The following is a 25,684-nucleotide window of genomic DNA, read 5'->3' as shown; positions in this document are numbered from 1 at the left end:
TGCCAATGAACGAGGGCGGAGGGGGGGAGCGGGCGTGTGTGTGTGTGTGTGTGTGTGTGTGTGTGTGTGTGTGTGTGTGTGTGTGTGTGTGTGTGTGTGTGTGTGTGTGTGCGGGCGGCGTGTGCGCGTGCGGGCGTGCGTGTGCGCGACTCGAAGTAAGGATTAATTGTGGCCAGGGATGGTCTCCAAATGTCAATGTAATTCTCTGAGGCAGTGCAGCCTGCATGGACTACCATTGGGTCTCTGGGTCTCAGACAGACCACGTTGCCAGAGTGACACCCTTAGCGCTGCCCTGTCCTTCTTTTAGAGGGATTGACATATCTTTGTGGACTGAAGTAGTTATTTGTTGTGCATTATCCTCCTGTATCCTTCTTAAATATCCAAGGGACAGCTTCAGTCCCTCTTTTTAAACATTTCTAATGTTCAGCTGTATGGACCTAAACGACGGGTCTTGGGGCGCAATACGGGCTGAATCTGCCTAGGAAAACATGAAGCCATTTTCTTGACCCTCTGTGTCTTTTCTGTGCCATGGAATAAGGATACACGGGTGCATGTAACGGGTCCAAAGCAGCACCTTAAAGCCATAACCAGAAAGGAGTGAAAAGTGCCCGGCCTCCCGATCCCATGCCGGTTGTCTGCATTATAGCTCCGGACATCCAGGCGCTCTTCTTCAGGAACAGGCCACTGATTGAGCAGATTTGACATAATAATTTACAAAATCATTACTAACTTCATTTGCAGATGAGAATCTGATAGAGTGCCCAACCAGTTCCCTTTGGGTAGATATGTTTGGACAGTTATCCTAGTCCCAGCGACTTCATTGGTATTTGTGTGGACAAGTGGCAGAAATGGCAGAGATTGTAATGTTCATGATTTATTCCTTGACAGAGCACTGTTCATTCAAGTAATCCAGGGAAGTCCTTTACTCCGCACATAAAATAATCCTGATTACAAGAGAAAGTAATCTGATTGCAGGTAGTGAGATGGTGTCCAGTCTCTGCTTTCAGCATCCACCCTGCTCACCTGCTGCCATAAAACCACAACAGAGGATGTTCCAACCCTCAGTAACGGGCCGTGGGGTTTATCACAAGCTCTCATCCGATCCATTTATGTTGCATCTCAATGCATGTGCCATAAGAAAAAAGATGTGACGTGAATCCCTTGTGTCATTATTTCTTATCTCATCCCTCTGACAGCGTTTTCTTCCTGAAACCAGTCCTGCATTCTCCAGACTGACATGCGCGCAGAGTCTTTTTGTTGTGTCAATGATGGATCTGCTTGCTTTCCCTCAATTCTCTTTCTTTAATAGACATAAATCTTGCTATATCACACCCTTAGTTGGTGTAGTGTGTATTTTGTATTACTGATATGTGACACATCTCTGTATTCTGCAGATATATGCCAGTCCACCACCTGCATTCCGAGAAGACCTCACGATGAAGGAAAAGGCCTATGACTTTCTACCGTCGATGAAGCAAAAGATTGACTGTGTAAACGATGTCTCTCCTTCCCCTGGCAAGTGCTTCGGAATGGAACAGAGCCGGAGAGACAGTTTTGAAACACAGGTACCTGTCGACTGGGCATCAAGAAAGCAATTGTTCGAGCAAGACCATTCTCCCCAGAAGGACGTGTACGATATCCCGCGAGGTCTTCAGCTTCATGGGCACCCAGGAGGCACCAGCGAACGGTTGACACCAGAACGAGAAGATGGGGTGTATGACGTGCCGCAGCAGGTTCTGCAAGGCAGAGCAGGGATCCAGGATGTGACTGATGGGATGAACAGGTTGTCATTCTCCAGCACAGGAAGTAGCCGGAGCAACATGTCGACATCATCCACAACATCAAAGGAGTCCTCTTTGTCTGCTTCTCTATCCCCGGACAAAATGCTCTTGCTCGACCCTGACACCGCCATAGTGAGGCTGTATGGGCTGCAGCAGGCAGTGGAAGCGTCCATCGCCAAACTTATTGCTTTTGTCAACTCCGAATGGCGCTCGTATATGTACATGGAAAAACATGTAAACGAGATCCACGCGGCATTGGACAAGGTGGAGCAATCCCTCACGGACTATATCCATTTTGCAAAAGGGGCAACAGTGAACGCTTGCAGCCTGTCGGAGCCCAGCCTCCACAATAAAATGAGACGGGAACTGCAGAGGCTGGAGGACTCCCATCAGATTCTCACACAGACTGGTCATGAGCTGAGCGGTTGTAGTTGGTCCCTCAATGTCCTGGTTGCCAGTAACACACACAAAAAAAGTGACAATTTGGATCGATCTGTCATGGTGGCAAGGACGGTCCCAGACGATGCCAAGCAGTTAACCACCACAATTAGTGCCAATTCAGAATTGCTATTCAAGCGCACTCCGGAGAGTTTAGGGCTGAAGAACTCGTTGGAAAACTCGCCGGGCCGTGTTGATTATATTTACAACAGCCCACAAACCCAGCTGATACACACAGATTCACCTCAGAATCAGTTGAGGCCACTGAACAAGTATCCGCACTCCAATGGCAACGGCAGCTCGGAGAAAAGCTGGATGGACGACTACGATTATGTCCATTTACAGGTAAGTGTGCAAAGCAAATTTGAGTCTGGGATTCCAAATGATGAAACAGGGGCTTCCTTTTTGAGTGTCATACTGAGTTGACCCCTTCTCGTCCACCATATTCCAGAAATAGCGGCTAGCATGCGAATGGTTGCCCACAGCATTTCTGAGCATTCACATGTCGTAGTCTAACGTAAAAGGTGCATGTATACATTGTTAGATAGCAAAACCAGCGAACATAATTCCGAGTGGTACTCTTTGAAAATCACTTTATCTTCACGTGCCTTAGTCGTCTTGCTTGATAAAATCGGTCCAATTTGCAAACCGTGTTACTTAGCATATGGAAATATGAATTCAAACGTAGATCAACACAATGGGCCCAATTCATGGAATTTTTTGCACCGTTTAAAGTGAGTTTGCATTGCTGAAAAGTGACTTTGCACTGCCGACACAAACCAACATTCGTGGAACTGTTTTTTTGCAGTGCAAAGTCATTTTGTCCTGCAAAAATGACTATGCACTGACTTTGCATGGACTTTGCACTGCAAAAATACACTTTTCAGCAGCTGCCAAGTCACTTTGAACCGTGCACAAAATTCCATGAATCGGGTCCTATATGTTGAGCAAATGTTTAGTTAGCATCTCTGATCACCATGGGTATTGGGGGCGTGCATTCCTAAACATTCCTGATGCATCATGAGTATGTGGGGCGCATGAGAATTAGGTAAGCATACTATACATGCACAAATAGAGCAGCTACCCCAAATGAGCTTTGACAATTCCTGGGATTTGGTGGCCAGAATGTCTTCCCTTTCCAGTAGAAATGATTGTCTGTACCCCACTAATAGGGAGGAACAGATAATACGAGCGTATGCCAGTTTTATCGCCCACTTCTGCACAAAAGCCCCCCCCCCGCCTCACCCTACACGCGAGTCTGCACTAACGTGAACATACAGCCGGCCATGCTCTTCAGCGCCCTGGTCTGGAAACCCAGAACTGGCTCACTGTACTCTTCAGTGGGGGTGGGACTAGTAGACTAAGGAGTCTGGTTGTAATTGGACCAAGACACGCCTGCGCAGAGATTTTACCATAAAGTGTTATGTATGTTAAATGTTAAAGGTATTATACGTGCACCGTCACCAATGGAGTTGATCCCTAGGTGCTGAGGCGGATCTGTAAACAAGAAGGTGGTATAGGTTAGTCCGGTGAAGAGGGCGTAGGATAGTGAGAGAAGTGGTGTGTTGTTGGCTGTTGCTGAGCTTTCGTGTGGTTATCGGAATGATGCGAGACCTCGTGTGCTATTGGTGCGGTTGATGTGTTTTGTTGTTGCAGTGTGGTGAAGTGCGTGCGGTTTGCTGAGCAAGAAAATGGTTGTGTACATTTTTGGGTGCATTAGGCATGAAGAAATGGAGTTAAGGGTTAGTGGGTTATATATCCTAGTACTTACAGATCTTGTTCTATGTATTCAGTTGCCTTGTATGTAGGATTGATTTCCACTTTTCTTTCTAATCCCTATAATTGTTAGGAGTGATGGCGCAGCACGTTGCCTGGCTGTATTGTATTTGCACTTAGTGTAATGGGTCGGGGTGTGTCTAGTCCCTCCTCTAGTATTGGTGTTGTAAGTTTGTAGTCACCTACTCCCTTGCTATCTATTTCCGTCTGTGGTCTATTGAGGTTTGTGTGTAATTTGGGGGCAGGGTGTTATTGATGAATCGTCCTTGTCCTTCCGTCCCGATCTAGCTATGTTTAACCCATAGTTTTGTCCTATCATATCTGTCCCTCAGTTGATACGTTGGTATGTCGTAGATTGTTTTCCTTAGATTTTGTTTATAGACAATGGCTTAGGGGATTGGGGATCAGTTTCTTTAATCATTATAATTTCAGCTGTGTATATGCCCTTGTGGACGTTCTTCTAGTTATGAGGTGAAGAGCCAGGATTAGTATGTGATTTCTTGTGTTACATATATTCTTTGGTAAATCGTTCCAGGTTTTCGGTGCGAGGAGAGAGAAAGAAGATCCTCCGAATTTTCTTTTGTTGTAGGATTTTGGTTCTAAGCGGATGTCATTGCTTGATCTGACCGTCCTTGTTGGGCGATGTAGGCTTAATTTGTGTCTCAGGAACTCTGCGTCTTGGTTGTGGATTGGTCTGTGCGTGATGCACATTGATTTGAACTTGGTTCGCTGTTTTATTGGTAGCCAATGTAGTGTTTTCAGCGCTGGTGTGATGTGTTCTCTTCGGGGTAATTTGAGGAGCAGTCTGGCTGCCGAATTTTGTATGCGTTGTATGAAGTCGTTCATGCATACCCAGATAAAGGCTATTGGCGTAGTCTACTCTGGACATGATGAGAGCGATGACGGTAAATGTTTTGTTGGAGAATGGCAGGAATGGTACAATCCTTTTTACCACTCACACGAGAAAGAAGCATTTCTTGATTAGAGCGTTTACTTGTGGCTCTAGAGTAAGTTTGTTGTCCATCAGGACTCCCAGATTTTTTTATGGTTGACAATGGGGCTGGGGCTTTACAGAGTTCCCTTGGCCAAGGGATGCACTGGTTGTCTGAGAGATCATCCAGATCCTTTAATGAATGGAACCGATTTATGCTCGGGTTCCATGCTTACGTGAATGTTATGTTCATTTTCGTTTGCTATGTTTAACAGTAATAACAAAATGCACGTAAACAAAAAGGAATATACACACGCCAACACATTTATTAAGTATACATAGCAAAATGTGATTCAGAAAAAACTTATTTTGCACATTTGGGTACCTATGATGCTTGAGTGGGTAAGTCAAGTTTATGTATGCATAGTTGTTGAGCACTCACGCCTGCACTGTGATGTCACTGGAACATTCATTGCTAACTTCAGGGAATGTTGCTCCAGTGAGTTCGGCATAGGCACAGCTGGTCTTTCCGAGAAGTATGTGAACACGCACGTTCTGGAATAGTTCTCACTCGGTGTGTCAGTCTTACCACTTAGCCTTCTTTGGGGGTGCAGATATCAAATCTTTGTCCTGGGCTGTCTGCTCATGCGTGGGTGACATGGAAGCTTTTCTCATTTGCTTCTCTTATATTTTGCACACAGGGTAAGGAAGACTTCGAAAGGCAGCAGCGAGAGCTTCTAGAAAAGGAGAACCTCGTCAAGCAGAGCAAAGCTCTGCTGGAGCAGCATCAGGTGCGTACAGGGAACGCTGAAACATCAACTGTACATGTTAGAGAATGGTGGATAGCACATGGGCAATGTGCTAGTCTTGGAAGCAAGACCACGCAAGTTCCAATCCCGGATCCGCGCTTAGAAACCGGACTCTGCATTCAGCGCGTTATAAAAAACCAATTGAATAAAAATAAATAAAATACAAGTAAATACAAATTCACATTTGTAAAATAGGGTTTTACAAATTTGACCCATTTGACCACAGAAATCAATGGACACAAAAGCATGAATGAAACTCCTGTCAGTACTCATTTAAAAGAAATATTTCACTTTTGAGTACGTTTTTGGTACGCAACAAATGGCCAACATAGAGATTGTGGGTTTACCTCAAAGGGAGTAAACAATTAGTTGGCAGTTTGTATGCCTTTTTTGATGAGTAATTAATAACATACACAGGGCTTCAGATTAGTGGTGCACCTCCTGCCTATTTTATTCCATAAAATCAGGTCAATGCTCCCAACAAAGAAAAAAAATTGAAAGAAACAAAGGGCCGGGAGGATAGGTCAGGGGCAACGCGTCTATCTTGCAAGCAAAACAATTCAGAGCAACGCAAGTTCGAATCCTGGTCCCAGGGATGGGGATTTAAATAACCTTATACACATTTATAATAGCGCAATTCATGAAGGCATCAACTACCATCCTACAGATCTAAAAGGCTTGTACCCAGCACCATGCTGTTACTTTCTTCCTGAACTTAAGGCAATATGTTTGGGAAGTGAGTTTCAGAATTTAACGGCCACCCCAGAAAATTATCTTTTCTGGGGTGAACAATCACTTGAACCTTGGAACCTCCAATTGCAGACACTCCTTTTAGGACCCCATGGATTTTTAGTTTTCGCGCCAAATACTCTGGTGATCGAGCATAAAGTGTTTTGTGTACCATGCATAACAAATAAAAAAAAAATCAAAATCAAGGGTAACCAGTGCAATTTAATTAAAATCGGGGAAATGAGGTCATATTTTCGAGCCCCAGAGATTAACCGGGCATCTGCATTAAAATCTGATTTTAGTGGAAGCAAGGTCTCTTTTGGAAGTCCAGTCTACAAGGAGTTGCCAGTATCAATCCGAGAAAGCACCAGCGACTGGACTAATATATACGAAAGTGGGATTCCGGGATAAAAGGCTTCACTTTTCTTAACAAAAATAACAAAAAATTGGCAGATTTTACCATAGCATTTATGTGCGTAGAGGAGGACAGCGGCTTATCCAGATAAAAACCTAAGGATTTTACTACTGTTGCAAACTGCACATGAAAGTAAAAGAAATTCCGTTTTTAGGAGATTCAACGTTAAAAAAAAGCCATCTACGCCTCAATATCCCGTAGGCACATGGCCAATCTCGTTAGATCTCCATTGGATGATAATGTCAAGTAAAGCTGGGTATCGTCTGCCTATTGATGCCTTTAGACAATAGGTTTATCCTCTAGAAGCTTTATATAAAGGGTAGAAAGCTTTGATAATAACATTGACCCCTGCAATACTCCAAAAAGCACAGGATGCGTGTACCTGATCTATTAAAATGTATTAGTAACTTATTTTTTTCTTCTTCAAAGGACTCATTCCATTAAAAAGTACTGTGCCATTGATTCTCAATCTTTGTTGCAAAATGTCTAGGAAGGCCTAATAATCAATAGTGTCAAATGCTGCTGTGAAGTCCAATAAAACCAATGCACAGTGGGCCCCCTCATCTGAAATCCTCAGAATGTCATCTAAAATCTGCACTCTAGCGGTTTCTGTACTGTCCTGGTCGGAAGCCTGATTGGAAGGCAGCTAATAAGTCTTGTGATCTAATCCAATCGCTCAGCTGAACAGGTACTGATTTTTCCAAGAGCTTGCCCAAGAAGGGAACAATAATCAATTCTTGTGTTTGTTGACCGGAATTGCTAACTAAAAGGAAGGTTTGGATTACAAGAAAATACCTGTTTTTTAAATTAATATAAGATTTTTATGTGCATAAAGTTACAGAAGTAGGAAATGAGAGCAATGTTTTATTCCTCTTAAAATGTACGTTTACTCCCAGCTTCCCAAAATAGGGAGTAAGATTTGCTTGCCCTGTATTCTCATATGGAGTTCAAACCATCTCAATATTTATGTCTTAATTGGACACCGACTTGAGTTTTTATATGTTACGGGGTAAATCCTTTCTATCCCATTTTTCTATGAGAGCTCATATCACCATCACGTATTGATAAATGTAATTCACTCAAAGGTGATTTGGGCCGATTTTGGTTACAAATGTGCTTTGTATTGTCTACCTGCCTTCTCAAAATGTGACCTACAAAAATGATTAAAGTAAATTTTTTTTAAATAATTCATTAAAAATGCCATATGTAATCTTCAAATAATCCTCTTTCTTAAAAAAATTCTATCAATTCTTTAAAAATAAAAAATAAATAATATGCACATCTGAACACTAGCACACAGCAAACCCCTAATGCACACTATTGCATGCAAAGAAATACCCACAGAGGACCAGTCTCAAACAGCTCACACATAAAGCAAAACTTTCTCTGTCGCCACTAACTCACCCATAACCCAGTCAGTTTTATTTGCAGGGCTCAAATAAAAACAAATTGTGAGATAGCAAGACCCAGTACAAACATAACATAAATCCAATGAAAGGAATACCTAACTCCAAACAGGATTGTACATAATAATAATACATTGAATCCTATTCACAGTTGCATTTAACTGAGAAAACTACGCAAAGCCCTCGATACAGATCATCAGTGCGATCACTCACTAGAGTATGCGCTGTAATTATATGTATCCCCCTGCCCTGTTGGAGATGAGTGTCGCGGCTTGGACAACTGGTGCATAGTTGGGGAAAAAAAGCTCTCTTTGCAAAGTGTGAGTGTTAGAGGCTGGATGGAAACACCTGCTACAGCAGTCACTACCTGCTGGTCCTTTTACATAGTGTGCATGTTTACCCCTGTGTCACTGTTGCTTTCTGTCAGCTGTTTTCGAACACACGGACCTGCCCTTCTTTTGCAATGCATGGCCAACTGGTGCTTTGCATGGTGCTTGTAGATTGGTGAGGGAGCAGCAGGACGAACCGCAAGCACTCACTCATAAGTGCAATACCATAAACCGACATGACACAACATTCTGAGGGAGTTATGCATGTCTTATAGTTGGAAGAAGTTACATCTTGATCAATTTACTTCTAATTATCAATCTGGATTATGGGAAGGTAAAACATCTTTTTTTTTTATTGATTTTTTAGGGTTACTTATATCTTTTAATATTACAAAATGTAATCTAGAAGCTTCTACCAATTAAGAAAAAGATTAGTTTGGAAGGTCCATGTGAGGCTTAAATCTTGCCGCTGATTAGCTAGATCACATCAAGTATGGCAGAGAATTGGTCCAAGAAATTGTCCCAGAACAAACACGTGGTGCTTTTTAAACAGTATTCATAGTCAAACGCTGGCCAGAGATGATGAAAACCGCACCAGGTGCACGGATGGCAATATATTGTATTCTTGTTGTATCCTCAGCCAGCCTTCTTACAGAAATCCCAGCATCTCCACTTTCTAATCCTTCCAACCTAAATATAGTATCGACCAATGCCTTGTCTCTGTAAAAACTCATCCAACTGACCTTTTAAAGATATTAATGGCGGCTGCAACAGTATCATTTTCAGAGAGGCTATTTCTTAGCCTGCCTAATCATACTGCAAACATTTTTCCTGAAAGGGGTTGAAGACTCCAATATTGCTTTCTGATATCTTCAAATAGATCATTAGTATAAGGTAGGGGGTATTTAAAAGGTATTGGGTAAAGAAACTGATCTGCCTTTCCTCTATGCAAGCGGTCTGTAACCTATGGCTCTTCAGATGTTTCCGACTACAACTCCCAAGATATCTCACTGTTGGCTATGCAGGCTAAGGCTGATGGTAGCTATAGTCCAAAACATATGGAGAGCTGGAGGTTGCAACCTTCTGCCCTGTTTAAAACATATTTCCAATCTGGTTGAAACTCCACTCATAACGTAAGTTCCCCAGCCTGTTCTTCAAGGTATTGACTTGTGGTGTCTTTTTTTCTAATTCTATTCAGTAACGTCCTTTGATGTGTTGGTGTTGTGCTCAAGATGAATTAAAATTAATTCGGATTCTAGCTCTGACCACTGCCATGCTTTTGTAGCGTTGGAAAATGGCATCCTCACTAACTCTCCACAATGATATATGATATGTCATTTATAACGCGCCTATACACAAGTGTTTCAAGGCGCAACGAGGCAAGGGAGGGGAAACGGAGGGGATACAGAGACAACGATCCTACTAGTCCAAGTGACATTAAGATCGCGCGTGCAGGGGAGGGGAGAAGTGCAGGATAAAGGGGAGGGACAGTGCAGTACATAAGGTAATAGTGAAAGAAATAAAGACAATAAATAAATAAAGGCGATAAATAAAAGTGTGCCAGCCAATGGCAGTGCAGGGGTAAGTACAGGCATCAGTTTCAAGTGCTGGTAAGGGCTGTAAGGATACAGAATCCGTCCCAGAGTCAAAGGGTTGCCAGGGGGCAGTGCAGGTGTGCAACTGGAGGGGCACAGCCCTGTGTAGCCAGGTATCCAGTTCAGATTCAGCCAGGAGATCAGCAGGGGAGGGATGGAGAGAAAGCAGAAGCAAAGAGGAAGGTCTTGAGCTGCTTCCGGAACCGGAGATGGCTCTCCTCAAGTTTCAGAGAGGTAGGGAGGCTGTTCCAGAGGGAGGCCCCAGCAGAAGAAAGAGATCTACCACCAACTCGCTGCTTGGAGAAGCAACTAACTCCGAGGGAGTTGGAGGCGGATGAGCGGAGAGCTCGAGAAGGAAGATTTTTAGCAAGAGAGAGTTGGAGGTATTGGTGTCCCAGGCCCCAGAAGGCCTTGTGGACAATGCAGAGATTTGAACTTAATCCTCTCCACCACTGGGAACCAGTGCAGAGATTTCAGTCCTGGAGAGATACGATCCCTGGGTTTGAGGCCAAGGACAAGTATCGCAGTCCTGTTTTGGAAAAGAGTAGAAGCAGGCAGATTTAGAAAGTGGCTGTTGCAGTAGTCAAGCCTGGAGAGAACCAGAGCTCTGGAGACAATGAGCTTCTGGAGCAAGGAGAGAAAGGGAAGAAGACCTTTGATGAGGTGCAGCTGGTAGTGTGACTTCTTAGAGACGTCAGAGATGTGAGGAGAGAAGGAAAGTGTGGAGTCGAAGATGAGCCAGAGGTTTTTAGCCTCACACATGGTAGCAGGAAGAGGGCCAAGAGAGGCCGGCCATAGATTGACAGGAAAGGTGGGGGTATGTGTGTCGATGAGGAGAATCTCGGTTTTACTAGCCTTAAGGCAGATATCATTGGCGGCACACCACTCCTGGATGGCAGACAGACAGTCAGAGTTGAGAGAAGGTGAGGAGGTGGCAGAGGGGAGCCTGAAAATAGGTTGAGTGTCATCCGCATAGCACTGAGAGTTGGGGCAGAGAGTGGCGATGCAGTGGGCAAGAAGTGCCAGGTATTGGTTAAACAGCCAGGGAGAGAGGTTAGACCCCTGGGGAACACCACAGGTATAGATGGAGATAGAGGAGAGGAAGGACCAAAGTTGGACCTGGGAGGGGTCGATCGGAAAGGAAGGAGGTCAGCCAAGCCAGGGCCTGATCGGTGATTGCCAGGTTATCACAAAGGCGGTTGAGCAGGATGGCGTGGTTGACTGTGTCAAAAGCAGAAGAGAGATCAAGTGAGATGAGGACCCCAGGGGTGCTGGAATCGAGGTTGTAGAGAATATCTTCACGGATGTTCAGGAGAGCAGTTTCCGTGTTTGTCGGCTCTGAAGCCAGACTGATGGTCATGGAGACAGCCAACAGATTCAGAGTGAAGATTAAGCTGAGAGATAGCCAGCTTTGCCAGGAGTTTGCCAAGGAAAACCGTGATGGAGATTGGACGATAGTTAGCAGGGCAGGAACGATCGGCAGAGGGCTTTTTAAGAAGATAGTGTATAAGGGAGTGCTTCAGGGGGGAGGGGAAGACTCCAGAGGAGAAGGAGTGGTTGCAGAAGTCAGCCAGAGCAGGAGCCAGGGTGTCAATGTGTCCTTGATGGTTTCGAAGGAACAGGTGTGAACCTGTGTTGACAAGACTTTTATAGATCGGACTTGTCTAGCAACCTCATCTGCAGAGAACAGGGGAAAGGCAGGGAAGGAGGGAGGATAGGTGGCCGAAGAAGGGCCAGAGGAAAAGCAGGGAGTAGAGGGAGGTGGGGGAGAGGAAGAAAGAGAGGACAGGCTATCTTGCGTTTTAGAGATTAAATGAGAAGCCAGGACTGTGCAGAGGGCCTGGGCAGCAACAGGAGAGGTGGAGACTGCAGCAGGATTGGCCAGCTCTTTGCAGATTTTTAAGAGTTCGGCCAAGTTGTTAGATGCCGCAGAGAAGCATGCTTGGATGTGGGCTCTCTTCTTGGTGCGGACAGAGAGCAAGTACTGCCTTTGGAGCAGGCTGCAGGACAGTTTTTCTGAGGATGTACCGGAAGCAAACCATTTCCTCTCAGCCACCTTGCACTTGTGTTTAAGAGTGATGAGGTCTGAGTTGTACTAAGAGTTACACTTGGCTTTGGGCTTCAAGTGCATCCTCGTGACAGGGGCAAGAACATCGAGAGTATCAGATATAGCCGAGTGGAGCATGGAAAGGACTGAGTCAGGGTGTGAGTCAGCCAAGGGTGGTGGGGGGGTGAGAAAGTGGAGGCGAAAGCCTCAACTGACACACGCTCCATGGGTTGGATAACCGAGAAGGTAGGTGGCAGTGCTGAAGTTGGCTTGGCCGGAGGGGTAGAAAGTGTGAGGTGGGAGGAAATGACAAAGTGATCACTCCAAGAGAGAGGAGTGCTGAGAGGGATAGAAAGGGGATGGTCTGAGGAGATCAGAGCATCCAGAGTGTGCCCTGCAGAGTGAGTCGGGCCAGAGGCGAGTATAGAGAGTGAGAATCACAGAGGTCACAGAAGAGTCCAGTGGAAGGACGGGAGGCATCCAGGTGGATGTTGAAATCTCCAAGCAAGAGGAGTTGATGTAGTTGAGACCAGGAGGGAAGCGGAGTGGTCTGCCCACTCTGAGAGGAAGGAGGAGATCTGACCAGGTGGCTGTCTTTCTCAATGCAGGGCAGTAGTGTTCTTCTGTATTTGAATGCCACAGAAGGAAATTGTGCCAAACCATTGTAGCTTCCAAATCTCCTGATCTATTCCATGTACGGATCCTAGAATCTGGGACGGGTGTGCTCTCCTTCAGTCTCCAAGTTTGTTTTTGGGTCTTATAGTGTTCAGAATTCGGGAATTCACCTTTCATTCTAATGCAACAGAATTTTAATTTGTGGATGGAATCTCAACCAGGAGCCTCGTCTTTTCAAAGTTGTATAAAAGGGGGACTGCACGACCCTAAATCCACAGCAACTGGCATTCGTGCTCAGACTGCTTGTCCTTGCATCCGTGATCTGCAATAGGGTCATTTTTGGTGGTTGGGAAACGGCAGTGCCCGCATTCTTTCTTGTTCTTTTTTACTTTTGCCCCTTTCTTCCATTCGGAGATAATCCCATGTCATGGCAGAAACGATCTACTTGGCCAATGTCGTCTTCTGTCTAGGAAACAAAAACTAAACAAAAGTTGCCTCCATGAACGAGTTAGCCAAAATAGGTGAAAAAAATGCGAGAAATTGCTGGTCAAACACCCTCCCGCTCCCTTTCCTTGCCTCTGCGGCCTCCTCGCCCACTCCTCTTCATGCAGCAAAGAACTGAGCCATGAGCTTGCGGACTCTTGAACACTGAGGGCACGCGCCAGTCTTTGAACACCTATCCGCTTCTAGCAGTTATTCATGCCGGATAGAGTGCCACTTAACTTTCTTCCCGTTGTAAAATTTAAGTCTATTGGATGATTTAAATCTGAATTAAAATTTAGCTCGAGGAGTTTAACTGTCTTGTACCAAAAAGTACAGCTGCCTACCAGTCACCAGTCAGTGGTCCATGGCCTGCAGCAAACACAAAAACAAAGCTTTACGCAGGGTCTAAATGTTTTTTTAAATAATTTATCATACTGCATTTTACTTACCTACATATACAAAACGGCACCCAACCTTGCACACGACCATGCTTGAGTTTCAGAAACCTAGGATGACCTAATCTTATGTCATACATTAAAAAAAAAGTGCTACAGCTCCCATCACACGCCCACCATGGGACCCTTTCCCAAGTATCTGAGGTCTTGGTGAGGGAATAATCATATAGGAACCATCCCGTGAACAGCTGCTACGACCGGGGCTCCCTAGGGGCATCTTTCTCTCTGCCTCACATTAAAAATGTGCGTTCTGGTGCCTGCCACTCCCGCCCCCCCCTGTCAATGCCACAAGATTTAATGCGAGACAGACAAGGAAGAATGCCTAAGTAGGCCTAATGTTGAGTGCCAGCTGGTGTTCAAAGGCGACTCCAAGCTTGTTATCTCCTCGCGTGACCGGAAAAACCTTTTAAGAAGCGTGGGATGAGAGGAATTCCATGAACATATATTTTTTTTAAACGAAGCAGTGCCTCCGCCAGAAGTAAAAAAAAAAAAAGAAATATTTTTTTTTAAAAATGCCGAATTAGCAGTTGCACATTTTAGGAGCTGAATTTTTCTCGGCCATTGCCCAGGTAGCTTCTGGGTTGGGTTGGTGGCTTCTGCTCGGCGTGCCTTTCCCCTGTTTGATAAAACTCCATTGAAATGTGTTGCCATTGATGCAGAATGCCTAGGGAGTTTGTGCAAGGCGGCTGCCGCTGGCAACCAGCAGGGAACCCAGTTATAGAGTTGCCGGGCAACCTGAGAGCCCCTGCTATAGAATGCGGCGCTTGCATTGGTGGGCTTTTTTTTAAATCATGATTGAGGGGGGGGGGGGCTCTGCCAGGTTTCACAGGCTGCGTACAGTTTCTATTAGCATGCGCAAACTGTCTTCCGAGTGGCCTCGTATGAATGCAGTGCTTCCTCGAGAGGCTGTGTTTTGTCTCCTTCCTCTGCGTGGCAGCGCGCGTGTGGAATGTGTGTGTGTGTGTGTGTGTGTGAGAGAGAGAGAGATAGAGAAAGAGAGAGTGCCTGGAACTGGCTGGGCTGAAGTGAAGGCATCTGAGGACAATGGCCTTTTTATCAATGAACAGAGCGTTGCAGCGGAGAAGCTTGCGGTGAGCGGCCCCTTGCCAATGGCACGGCTTCTTAAACATTCACAGCGTGCAGACATTTCAAGGGCTTCTCTTCCTTGTCTTTTAGGTCAGTCAGATCCAGCAGCTGGAGAAGGAAATTATCGCACCCGTGGAACAGGACATCTCAAAATGGGAGTCGCCGGAGCTCCTCCACCCTGGCAACAGCAGCTCCTTGGCGTCCCAGGACAAGCAGTTGCTCCTCTTCTACTCCAACCAGTGCGAAACCCACTTCATTTGCCTTCTCAACGCCATTGATGCTTTTTTCAACTGCGTCCGAACGTCGCAGCCCCCCAGGATCTTTGTGGCGCACAGCAAATTTGTAATTTTAAGTGCCCATAAGTTGGTGTTCATCGGGGACACCCTCTCGCGACAGGTGGTCACCCAAGACATTCGCAACCGGGTCATGAACTCCAGCAACCAGTTGTGTGAGCTGCTAAAGACTATTGTTGCTGCCACTAAAATGGCCGCTCTGCACTACCCGAGCACGGTAGCCTTGCAGGAAATGGTGGACCGAGTCACTGAACTATCCAATCACGCGCAGTTGTTCAAACTTTCCTTGGTACAGATGGCATCTTTATGAAAAAGTCGGGACACGCCAGTGCGGCCAGATTGAGAGGAACATTGTAAAAAACAAAAAGCCTGGCAATATTTTTATTGTATGTAAATTGTATAATATATTTTTGTATATTTGCTACATGGATTATTTTTAATACATTATTATCAATTGAAAAATAATATAGAACTCCAAGAAATGAATAACATGGGAAAATGTTACCTTAATATATATATTGGACATATGTAGTACAGTAACATTCCATAATGGCACCTAGAAATAGAAAGCACCTTAAAACATAAATATACACCCCGTGAAAGGGTAAACAGTGCATCGTTTACTGTCTGCCGGGCATTTTCTACCATCATGGCAAATCATTCTGCAAGGCCTCGTGGCCTTCATGTAGCTTTTGAAATCTAATGGTTCTTTTCAGAAACCACATTATTATTTTATTATTTTTGATAGAGAAGGCCTGTCGTGTTCATGTTCTCTGCTGCGTGGTTCTCGTTTGGAAGGCCAGCAAATGGCGCAAAGTCGGGCGCAGTAGGTCGTCCGAATGTACCTTTGCAGGTTGTGTTGGGGGCCTTCGTAAGAAGCCATTCTGCTGTAGGGAAGCGGTGTATTTCACCTGATTTCCCGGTGTAACTGCGACACAGCCGTAGGCGGGCTCTCAGCTAATCCTGCGGCACTTCACACAGAGTTTCTGCAAAAGGTTCTGAGCATTCTGCCGTATGTTTCTCTTATAATTCTGCGGCCCTCTTCCACCTTCTGTTATCTGGTGTGTGTGTATATATATATATATATATATATATATATATATATATATATATACTTGTGTTTTTATTTGTATGTTGAAAACGTATACTGTTAGCTCGAATTTTCTTTGGGAGATGTGTGAGTATGATAACTGGTCCAAATCTTTTAAATTCTAACTCCAACAAAATATGTTCTAATCCCTCTATAGACATTCACGTGGCCCTTCCATGTAGTTTCTGTCACCCCTGTTTTTTGTTTTCTGTTTTAATTCTCCTTTCATACATCTCTCTAATATATATTTTTTTTAATGTGTAACGTTCCTTTATCCTTCCAACCCCGTGCCGTCGTTCCCTCCGCCCCTTGGATTTTATATTTACCCCCCCCCCTTTGCGCGCATCTCCATTGGTAGTTCATTGAGATCCTGTTTAGTCACCTGCCCATTTTACTCCTCCCTCTCTAATTCTTCTGAGGTTAAGAATGCGTCTAGGTACTCCTCCCGCCCCTGGGTGAGGATTGGCTGGGCTCTCCTGCAACAAATGACGAGCGCCACTCTGGCCTTGCACTCACACAAGTTAAAGGGGAACTACAGCTAAAAGCCAAACATTGGATACTTTTGGCCACAGGCCCACCTTTTGTATTGGATGTTTTGAAGACCCTTTGGGCCTGGTTTACAAAGTCTTTTTTAATGGGATTGTGCCATTTGCAAAACACTTTTGTAAATCAGGCCCATAGTTATTTAAAATGCATTTAAAAAATGCTTTGCTTTGTGCCGTAGAAACAGAGGTGTCTAAGGCTTCTCTACCAAAGTATTTCCTACAGGGAATAAGATTGCCTGCAAAGCTGCAGCGAGAACTGGTGATGCATTTGAAACCTCACGAGTGCTTAAAGTGAAGAGTTGGGAATATTGTATTAGCCAACCAAGCGGCGCAGTTCCTGAGGAAGTGTCTCTAGCATACACAATAGGGAGCTAGCCCAACTGAAGGTATCATTGATGCATAAACACGAAAACAACAATCTGCATTAAAAAAATCAAATACAGTGTCTTGACGAGTCCTCTAAGGTAAAGATGTGCCTGCCCTGTTTTTGAAAAAATCAGTTGATGTACGACGATGTTTCCTTTACAGACTAATAAGTACCTCCTCTTGCAGCGTCACAGCATCTAATGTCCTATGATCTGCTTTACTGTCTTGGTACTTTTGTTCTGCATGTTTAAAAATATTATGGGCCTAATTACGAGTTTAGAGGAAGCCGTGCCCATAATAAGGGCATGGCTGCCTCCAAACTCGTGTCCGGGTTCCCTGAATGGGGAATTACCGGGCCATTCCGACTTTGGAGGGCCCGGTATTTCCCCATTCAGGGAACCTGGACAATCCCCATTCCCATTTGAGCCCCCATAGGGCTCAATGGGAATGGGGAGCATGCTAACAACGGGCCCGTTAATGACGGGTCCTTTGTTAGCATGCTAGTTCCCTCGCGGGACCCGCAAAGGTTGTCTGGTCTGACCAGACGTCCAGGGCGGGTCCCGCGAGGGAACCTCGTAATAGGGCGGAATGGGTTTAACGGCGCTGGCACCATTACCGGCGCCGTTAAACCCATTCCGCCAGGGTCGTAATGAGGCCCTATATCTTTACTGTGCTTGTGTGTTCATGTACGGTTGAGGAGACTGATGCAATCCAAGCAGTTTCATGTATGCGACACCAACCTTTATAAGGACAACATGGTGGGCCCTTCTTGACTCTCGTCATGAGATTTGCTTGTCTCGTTGAGTGTAAGTGGAGAAGGGATGGAATAAATGTTCTTGTTTGGTCTTCACAGGAGAGTGGGCTTGGCCCAGATGGTGTGGCGTTGGCCAGTGAGTGCTTACATGGTACTGTCACCAAGTGGTCATGCTTCTGAGACGTCTCCTGCCCTCCAAAACGCATTCATGTTTTAGCATTGGCAGGCTGTGGAGCCACAGCCTGGCTCATGCAGCCTTCCAGTGGCACAATCACAATGGGCAACTTGTGTCCCGCCTCCTTCATCCAACTGGTGCCAGTCCAAAAGTCTGATTACAACTCGGAGTCAATATCGTTGCCATTCCGCGGGCTTGAGAGCTATAAAGGGATGTATTTATATTGAAAGCAGGCCATCTCCTTTATCTCTGGCTCGCGTTTGGCTATTTTGGCGCGTGAGGAGGCTTGTTGGAAACTCATTGTTTTATTGGATGTCTGAAATGAAACCTCTGCAAACAGCAGCTTTGTGGTCAACGCGGAGGGACAGGGCATTGGGGTTACACAGTTGGCAAGGCATGAAGTCAATCAACTGTAGCACATTAGGGCAGTTATGCCAGTTGGTGCTAAATCAATCTGGGCAAACCCTGCTGCTTCCAAATGCTGACCGGGCACAAAGCAGCGCCTGCATACAGGCCAATGGTAAACCACAGAACACCAGCGGTGAAGACTAAGTCCCCTGGAAGAGGCCTTTTCACCAATCCACACCCTAGACCACCATGAAGCGAGAGGGCGAACATATTAGGTTCCATGCCCGTGCCACCAACTTCCACTCCCCATGCAGCTCCTCTGCCCTAGCGGGTGGCACACCAAGCCGCTGATCTTTCAGAGGATTCATTAGGGCAGCATGATTTGGCAAAGTTATCGCATGCTCTCTCGACCTCTAGCAATGGGGATACCAGCCAGTGATGAGTATGGCTCCAAAGCACACTTGTTGCCATTTTTAGCACCACTGTTCAAGTTCACAGATGTGTCATGCATGCATAAAGTGGCATGCTTGCTAGGATAGACTCCATGCACATCAGGAAGCAACAATAGATAAGATGGGCAATGCCCCCCACGGCTGATTACAAATACATATAGCAGTCAGCGAGAATGAGCCAGCAGAACAAGAGCACCGTACGTTCACATTTAACAGAGAGAGAGAGAGTATGTATGTGTGTGTGTGTGTGTGTTGCTGTCTGTAACGAGGCTCCCAAACTTCCTTAGGCTGGAGATGTTTTCCTTGTTGTACGGCCACTGGGAGAGGGGACACTAAAGAGTCTTTCAGAAACCTAGCCCATCGCCCTTATTCATGGCATAGCCCTCCCTAAAATGCTCCTCTGAGACTATGCAGATGTGCATATACTGCACCCAAAAGGGCAAGTTTGAAGGTCTTAAGTCTTCATTTTTCTTATTCTTGCAGACACAACGAGCTGTTGCTGGTAGCCAGTGTTTTCTTCTGAGTTTCGGCCTTTTGTACATGTATGTGTTTTCAAGGTGCCAAGGCTCATTTTAAAATTAAGACATTCTACACCGTAGATATGTTTCGATACTTCAAAGGGAAACACGTATTGTATAGTAAATTCCTAATGTATTCCTGTCGCCTGTAGAGAATATTTTTAAATCAATAAATCAACAAAAGATGTTTTTACTATTTTATCCGAATCTCATTGCTTCTGTGTCAAAGGGGAGCTGTGGAATGTAGTGCAATGGATGGCTTGCACTCAGATTGCGAGAGGAACGAGCTGCCAGGCGATCTGAATAGCATTCGGCTATTAAATGGCCACGTTACTCCTTGTGGGGATTGTTTGCTTTAGTTCTGCTTCCCACTCCACCCACGCGCACACGTACGAGCAGCATATGAAGGAGGAACACAAGGAATGTGGAAAGTGACAACTGACAGAACACATTGCAAAACTACACAAGGATAAAAAAAAAAAGAGGTCACTAGAAACTGCAACCATTTTGGCGTTTGTGCAAGCATGAGAAATGCATTCTCCAGGCAATGACGCAGTGGTATTAACAGGTCCTCAATGGTAGAATCTGCAAAATGGTGCAAGTACCTGGGCATAAATTACCAGTGCCTGGCACATACTGAATACTTATAAACAAGCCAAACCTGTTGGCTTTGCCAATGCATGCTTTTAACAGGACTTTGGTGAAGGACAGGCAGAGTGCTTTTACATTTTGTGGCTGAAGGCAGACCTGGTTAAGACATTGTTATAACACCAGCAGCATGTTTACAGCTCGAATTAAGTCATTAACTCCCAGAAGACTGCTTTGGAAAAACACTGGCAAGCACTTTGAGCAGGTAAGGCTTAATAAAGCTCGCTCAAAGCAGGGACGCCATTTCACCAAAATGCCAAGGGTAGTGGAAGTGACATCACATGACCCTTGATCTCAGGTGACATCACAGGAAGTGATGTTATTTGACCCCACCCTGAAGTGACATGGGAAGTGATAGATCATGACCTTTCACCCCTTTAATAAGTCTAGAAATTATTGTATAGAATTCCAGAAAGACAAATTATTTTTTATTCTTATTCTTTCATATTTAGCGTCACTGCTCGAAGTGTTACACTTGTGGAACCCCCTGTTTTTTAAGAGGCCTCAACATAAATTCCAGCCACTCCAGAAAGAAAGAGCCACATGGCACTGGCCACACACAACACAGGAACTTCAATTGTAAAAAAAAAAGATATATATATATATATATATATATATATATAATTTTTTATTTTTTAGGGGTAGCAAGGGAGACCACAGGGGTCACAGTTGCAACTCCCAAATGACGTCCCTGGCTCAAAGAGATCCGAAGAGGATATGCTGTGGGTTGCGAGCGGCAGTTTGTGAGTGGGAATTACCACAGGTATTCATTCACATGGCCATGGGCAGTCAATGGATGGGTAAATAGCCAAACAACACCTGCAAGCATTGTGCCCCCCCCCCATATATGCAATTCCTCCATAGCTGTACTCCACTGCAAGCGTTTTGGCATACAGTAGTACTTTAGTGCCACCTAATAGCCGAAACTAAAGAGGCAACTTTTAATTGATTTCCTGAACTGAACCTGATTGTCTTAGTAGTGAATGTCAACTGCTTTGGATAAAGTAAACCATTTCCCACCTTTAGCCTTCATACTTGGAAGAGTTTGGACCAGAGGGCTGGACGTGCAGGGGAATGCAGCAGAGATCACTAAACTATATTTGCTTGTCAACAAGACAGGGTGAAAGAGGCTACGCATTTAAGTTACCCTTGAGCTGCCCCAACCTAGAGTACAGTTAAGGGCTGCTCCCACAGTCCACGAGGAGGGCTGCCTGTCCCGTGATAGTTTGTACGGTGATCTTGTGGTAGATTGTACGTTTTTTAAGTCCAGACTTCTGGCATGTGAGAGGTAGGTCAGACGATGCTGCTGCTGAGCACAGCACCAGGAGTCGAATGGGAACCAAACGTTGTCTTGGAAATGTTTTTCAAAGTGGCCCCCTATTTTACACTGCGGGAACAAAGCAAGCAAGCAGACCCAGCCCATCTAAGTAGGGTTTGTGGAGCTCCTCACCCAAGAAAAATGTGTAAAAATAGTCAATTCTAAGCACATTTGGCCCTGCAAGTGGATTAGAAAGTAGTTGGACATAAAAGACATACAACAGGTGTTGAGAGTGAGGAATAACTTACTGGAAACTTTATAACAAAAGAATGGCTTCAAAGGGATTTGGGGGAAGGGGAGAGATGGAAAGAAGAGGATGGGGTACTAGGAGGGAGGGAAAGGGGAGCAGGGAACCAGGGTATCCACACCAACGATGCCCACCAGGACATCTTCAAAATTTCCTGGCGGCCATTCCAACACCGCACAACAAACACACAGTGGGGATAACTTAGACCTGTTGCTAGCCAAGAGAACCTTTACAATCTAAAACGGGCTGGGAGCGACCCGGGTTAAGCTCTCATTTTAAATTCGAGCAGTCAAAGTGAAATCCATCTGCCCACCCAGTGCTTGTGTGTCTTGCCAGCTCAAATGTCTGCATTCTGGGAAAATCTTTAAGGATTGGATTAGTGAAATGCCATACACTCCAAAGAAATACACAATCTCCTTAGCTGGCTGAGTGATTGATAGACTGACTTGACTCGCTTGTTTACTGATTGTTTAAGGGCATTTGAAAAACCCCTGATCTGGATTAATTCGATTCTTGGGTATTGTGAATGCCAAGAGCGCGGGTGGACCTAGCAAAGAAAATGTTTCTTGCCTCAAAAATAGGCTCATACCAAGGTGAGAAAGGTCTGTTGCCACACCGCTCCTGAAAATGTGAAGGTTCTCAACTAATGGAATGACTTTGCTCTTTGCAACGTTGGGTTCAGTCACCTTCTTTGCAAGCAATGCCTCGCGTCAGCAAACAGTGCAGCAGTAGTATACTCAAGAGTAATGTACACGTCTACAGCAATACACAATGGCCAACCATATTTGGCTGTCCATCAGCTTAATATCTTTAATGCAGCGGCCCTCGGCTCTAGCAACCCGTGTCCGTCCTCTCAGTAATCCACCTTGGCCCAATTGGGCAAGCAGTAGCGATGTTCCTTGGCCTTTCCCTCTAGGAGCAGATATCCTCAGCATAATGTATTCTCTGCAGATACCATGGCTTTTGATACCACCCTTTCAGCCTGCTTTGGCACAGCTATGTCTCACTGCAGATAAGAACCAATCAAACAACAACCCTCCCCCCCTTTTATCTGCGCCATAATTAAAGGCAGACCACATGAAGCAGATGTTTCTTGGTTCATTCTTGCAATACATATGTACTGCAATGTGAGGATCACTGCCAAATCGGTATTGCTTATCTTTTGCATTCATAGGTGGTGAGAGAGATGACTAGGAGAATAGTCGGTCCGGTGGATAGGGAGTATAGGCCTAAAAACAGGACAATGACCTTTATCCCACTCGCCCACTGATATCACCATGCTCAGCTGCCGCTCATCAGTGCCATGCTGCAGTACTTGACGGTACGTCTGGCGGCCCCTTGCAAATGCATTAATGTTGAATACAGTGTGGGAAATGCTCCAAGTTGCAGCACAGCAGATCTTCGTTATCAGCATTTGGACTCATGTATAAAGTAATATTTCCGTCTTCATTGGCGCATTATCGAAGTCTAAGTCTGAGACTCATCACAGTCTGGAGATCAACAGATAGCTCAGGACCGAAAATATGAGGTTCAAACAGGTTTATTTTACAACACAAACGGGCTCAATTGGCTTGGTAAGTGAGGGAGTGAGTGATTTCCAAAATAAATCAAAAGGGTGCCATTCCAGCTTGCTTAAGGAGCGTAATTCGTTAGTGCGTCCCTCACTTCCCTAAGATGCATCTCCTGACGGTCAAACAATCGCCACAGTCAATGGGCTTTTAGGTGTCACCTGCACATCTCCCTTGGCTTGATTGGTTTACACTGTCATTGCTGTAGACTGGATGTTGATTTCTCTCTGTAGGGGGGCCTCTCCACCCAAAAGACTCGTGGGACCCAGGCTTGCCTCAGGTCTTGACACAACTGTCTCATGTGTTACCAGATCTCACTACAGCCAGAAAGCTTCGTATTCGGGCCTTGGAATAATGACATCAGACTCTGCCACACTCGTGTCAGCATATAATAAATAGGATCTGTGTGATTTGGCCGTGGCAGAATCATTTGCAGCGGAAAAGTCAATTTTGCCACAAAAATAAATATTCCATGGCCAAACTCCACAAATCTATGCTCCCACCCCCACCCTACTTGCCTTTTGCATGTCTGTCTCGTTCTGACCCTGCAGCATCAGTACCGTCCCTCTTATGCGGGTCGGATCCAATGCTGCAGGGTCCCCCTTTCTCTCTTTTGTTTCCCCGTCCCCCGCCTGCAATCCTCAGGAAGCGGGGGAAACCCCCAACGCCCCCAAAGGTAATCAATACCGAACATGAAGAGCGGGGGACCACCGCTGCCCATGTTTGGTAGTGATTACCCAATTTGATTGATTTTAATCGATCAAATTGTACTGGCCGAATTCGAAAAGGGCATGGTAACTCTTGCAGACTTTGACAAACAAAGGGATTTTGGGCAGGTAGGGACTTTAGCATGTCTTGTCAGCAATGGGCATTAAAGGAAGGGTCAGCCTTAGGAAAAACCTTATTGCTCTCGTGGTTTTCTGAACAAAAAGGACTTTTCATGGTGACCAGGGGTTTTAGGGAACATCATTATGGGGACGAGGTGGCTTACGAGGCTGTCCTTGATTCCCTCTAACCCATGGGCTGTTCCCTTGATCCCTAGTCAATGGATTGTTACCCTTAACTGCAACCTCGGCTTCTGTTTATTGATCTGTCGCATTTCCTATCAGGGGTCCCTCTTCTCTATCTTGGGATCCTTAGGATTGGTGCAGCCATATCGTTTAGTAGGGTGATGAGCTGTGAGGCTGGGAGATCTAGGAGACCCACCTTTTTCTCTTCAGAGTCCTACATCACATAGTGTGTGAAGGCCTCCGGCCTTCGCAGTTCCTCCAGCCCCATCAGGCAGCCCAAAAATTGTAAATTCATCAGACCGCTTCTACAATGCTCAACATTCATCAAAGTCATGGATGTCTCCTTCTGTGAAATCACGAGGGCTTGGACCAGAAACATGAAAAAAATATCACCATATGTAATCTAGCATTATTTAAGCACAAGATGAAAATCAATCGAGAGACAACACTTTTGTAAGAATAAACAATGGCTCATTATAACAAAGTGACTGAACCTCACTTAACTTCCCTTTTAATATATACAAAATGCCCTTTGTTGTTACAAACTTTGCAATCAGTGCATAGACCTTTGGATGATTTTGGAAAGGTGAACAGGACTATATCTCCATTCAAGTTTTCAGTTAATTCACATTTCTCAGGATTGTTTTTTTAATTAAAAGGTGATGTTTCTCTTTAATACTTTTGGTGTAAACCGAAAGAACTAAACAACGAGAACAAAAGGACAAAGATATCTAAATAGATGTTGATTCAACAATAGTTTATTTGGAAATACACAGAGATTATACAATTAGTATGAAAAAGAACCACAGGTATACAGAAGAATATCAAGTAAATACATATTTAAAAACACACTGAAAAGAAGCATTTGTCCATCTGACTCTAATGGTGGCCCTTAAATAAGAGGCCAAGCAAAGGTGTGAGTATATGCCATTAAGATGTAATGCAAAGCAGGTCTAAACTGTGTGAAATTCAAGTTTTGCAATAGCGAGATTATAGTTTGTGAAATGTTTTACATGCCGGGCAGAAAAACATAAAATGCAATAAATCGTTGGATCCTCCACTGCACAGTACGCAAGTAATGTCATTTGGGATGCTGCTTCTGTCAATTTAGCTGTAACTACCCTTAGTGGAATAACATTAAAATGGTTTCTAATGCCATTTTCACTTCTGACTGTTATAAGGCATTTAGCTAGGCCAAAATGTTATTTGTCGTTAAGAAAGACATTTGAGACTTTTGCAGCACTCAATCTCCTTATCTTTGTCAAACAATGCCTTCATTTCTATCAGCCTGTGCTGTTCATAGTACAATGGTAGGAATTCTGATTCCTGGGTATTGTGTTGCCACAGGGAACACGCTCTGATTTTTACAGCTGATTAGCTAGGATCCCGATTTACCGACTGTGAAGCCTGCCTACCTTTGGCAGTGGCACAACACCAGCAATAAACCAGGCAGCAAG

General features: G+C 44.9%; 1 protein-coding gene across 4 annotated transcripts in view; it reads left to right on the top strand.

The window, feature by feature from the left end:
* The window catches only part of NEDD9 (neural precursor cell expressed, developmentally down-regulated 9), a 78,771-nt gene extending 59,134 nt beyond the window's left edge, over positions 1 to 19,637 (top strand). For all 4 annotated transcript variants that reach the window (XM_069620719.1, XM_069620718.1, XM_069620717.1 and 1 more), the window contains 3 exons: positions 1,395 to 2,564; positions 5,628 to 5,717; positions 14,986 to 19,637. In XM_069620719.1, the coding sequence (XP_069476820.1) occupies positions 1,395 to 2,564; positions 5,628 to 5,717; positions 14,986 to 15,498 (1,773 nt within the window). In that variant the 3' untranslated portion in view covers positions 15,499 to 19,637. The remainder of the gene's footprint in view (positions 1 to 1,394; positions 2,565 to 5,627; positions 5,718 to 14,985) is intronic.
* The last annotated feature ends 6,047 nt before the right edge of the window (positions 19,638 to 25,684 follow it).

This window comes from Ambystoma mexicanum, chromosome 5q, assembly GCF_040938575.1.
Source record: "Ambystoma mexicanum isolate Mex_15411 chromosome 5q, UKY_AmexF1_1, whole genome shotgun sequence".
NCBI classification, from domain to species: Eukaryota; Metazoa; Chordata; class Amphibia; order Caudata; family Ambystomatidae; genus Ambystoma; species Ambystoma mexicanum.
The sequence above is the reverse complement of the archived record's forward strand: the minus strand, read 5'-3'. Positions and strand labels throughout refer to the sequence as shown.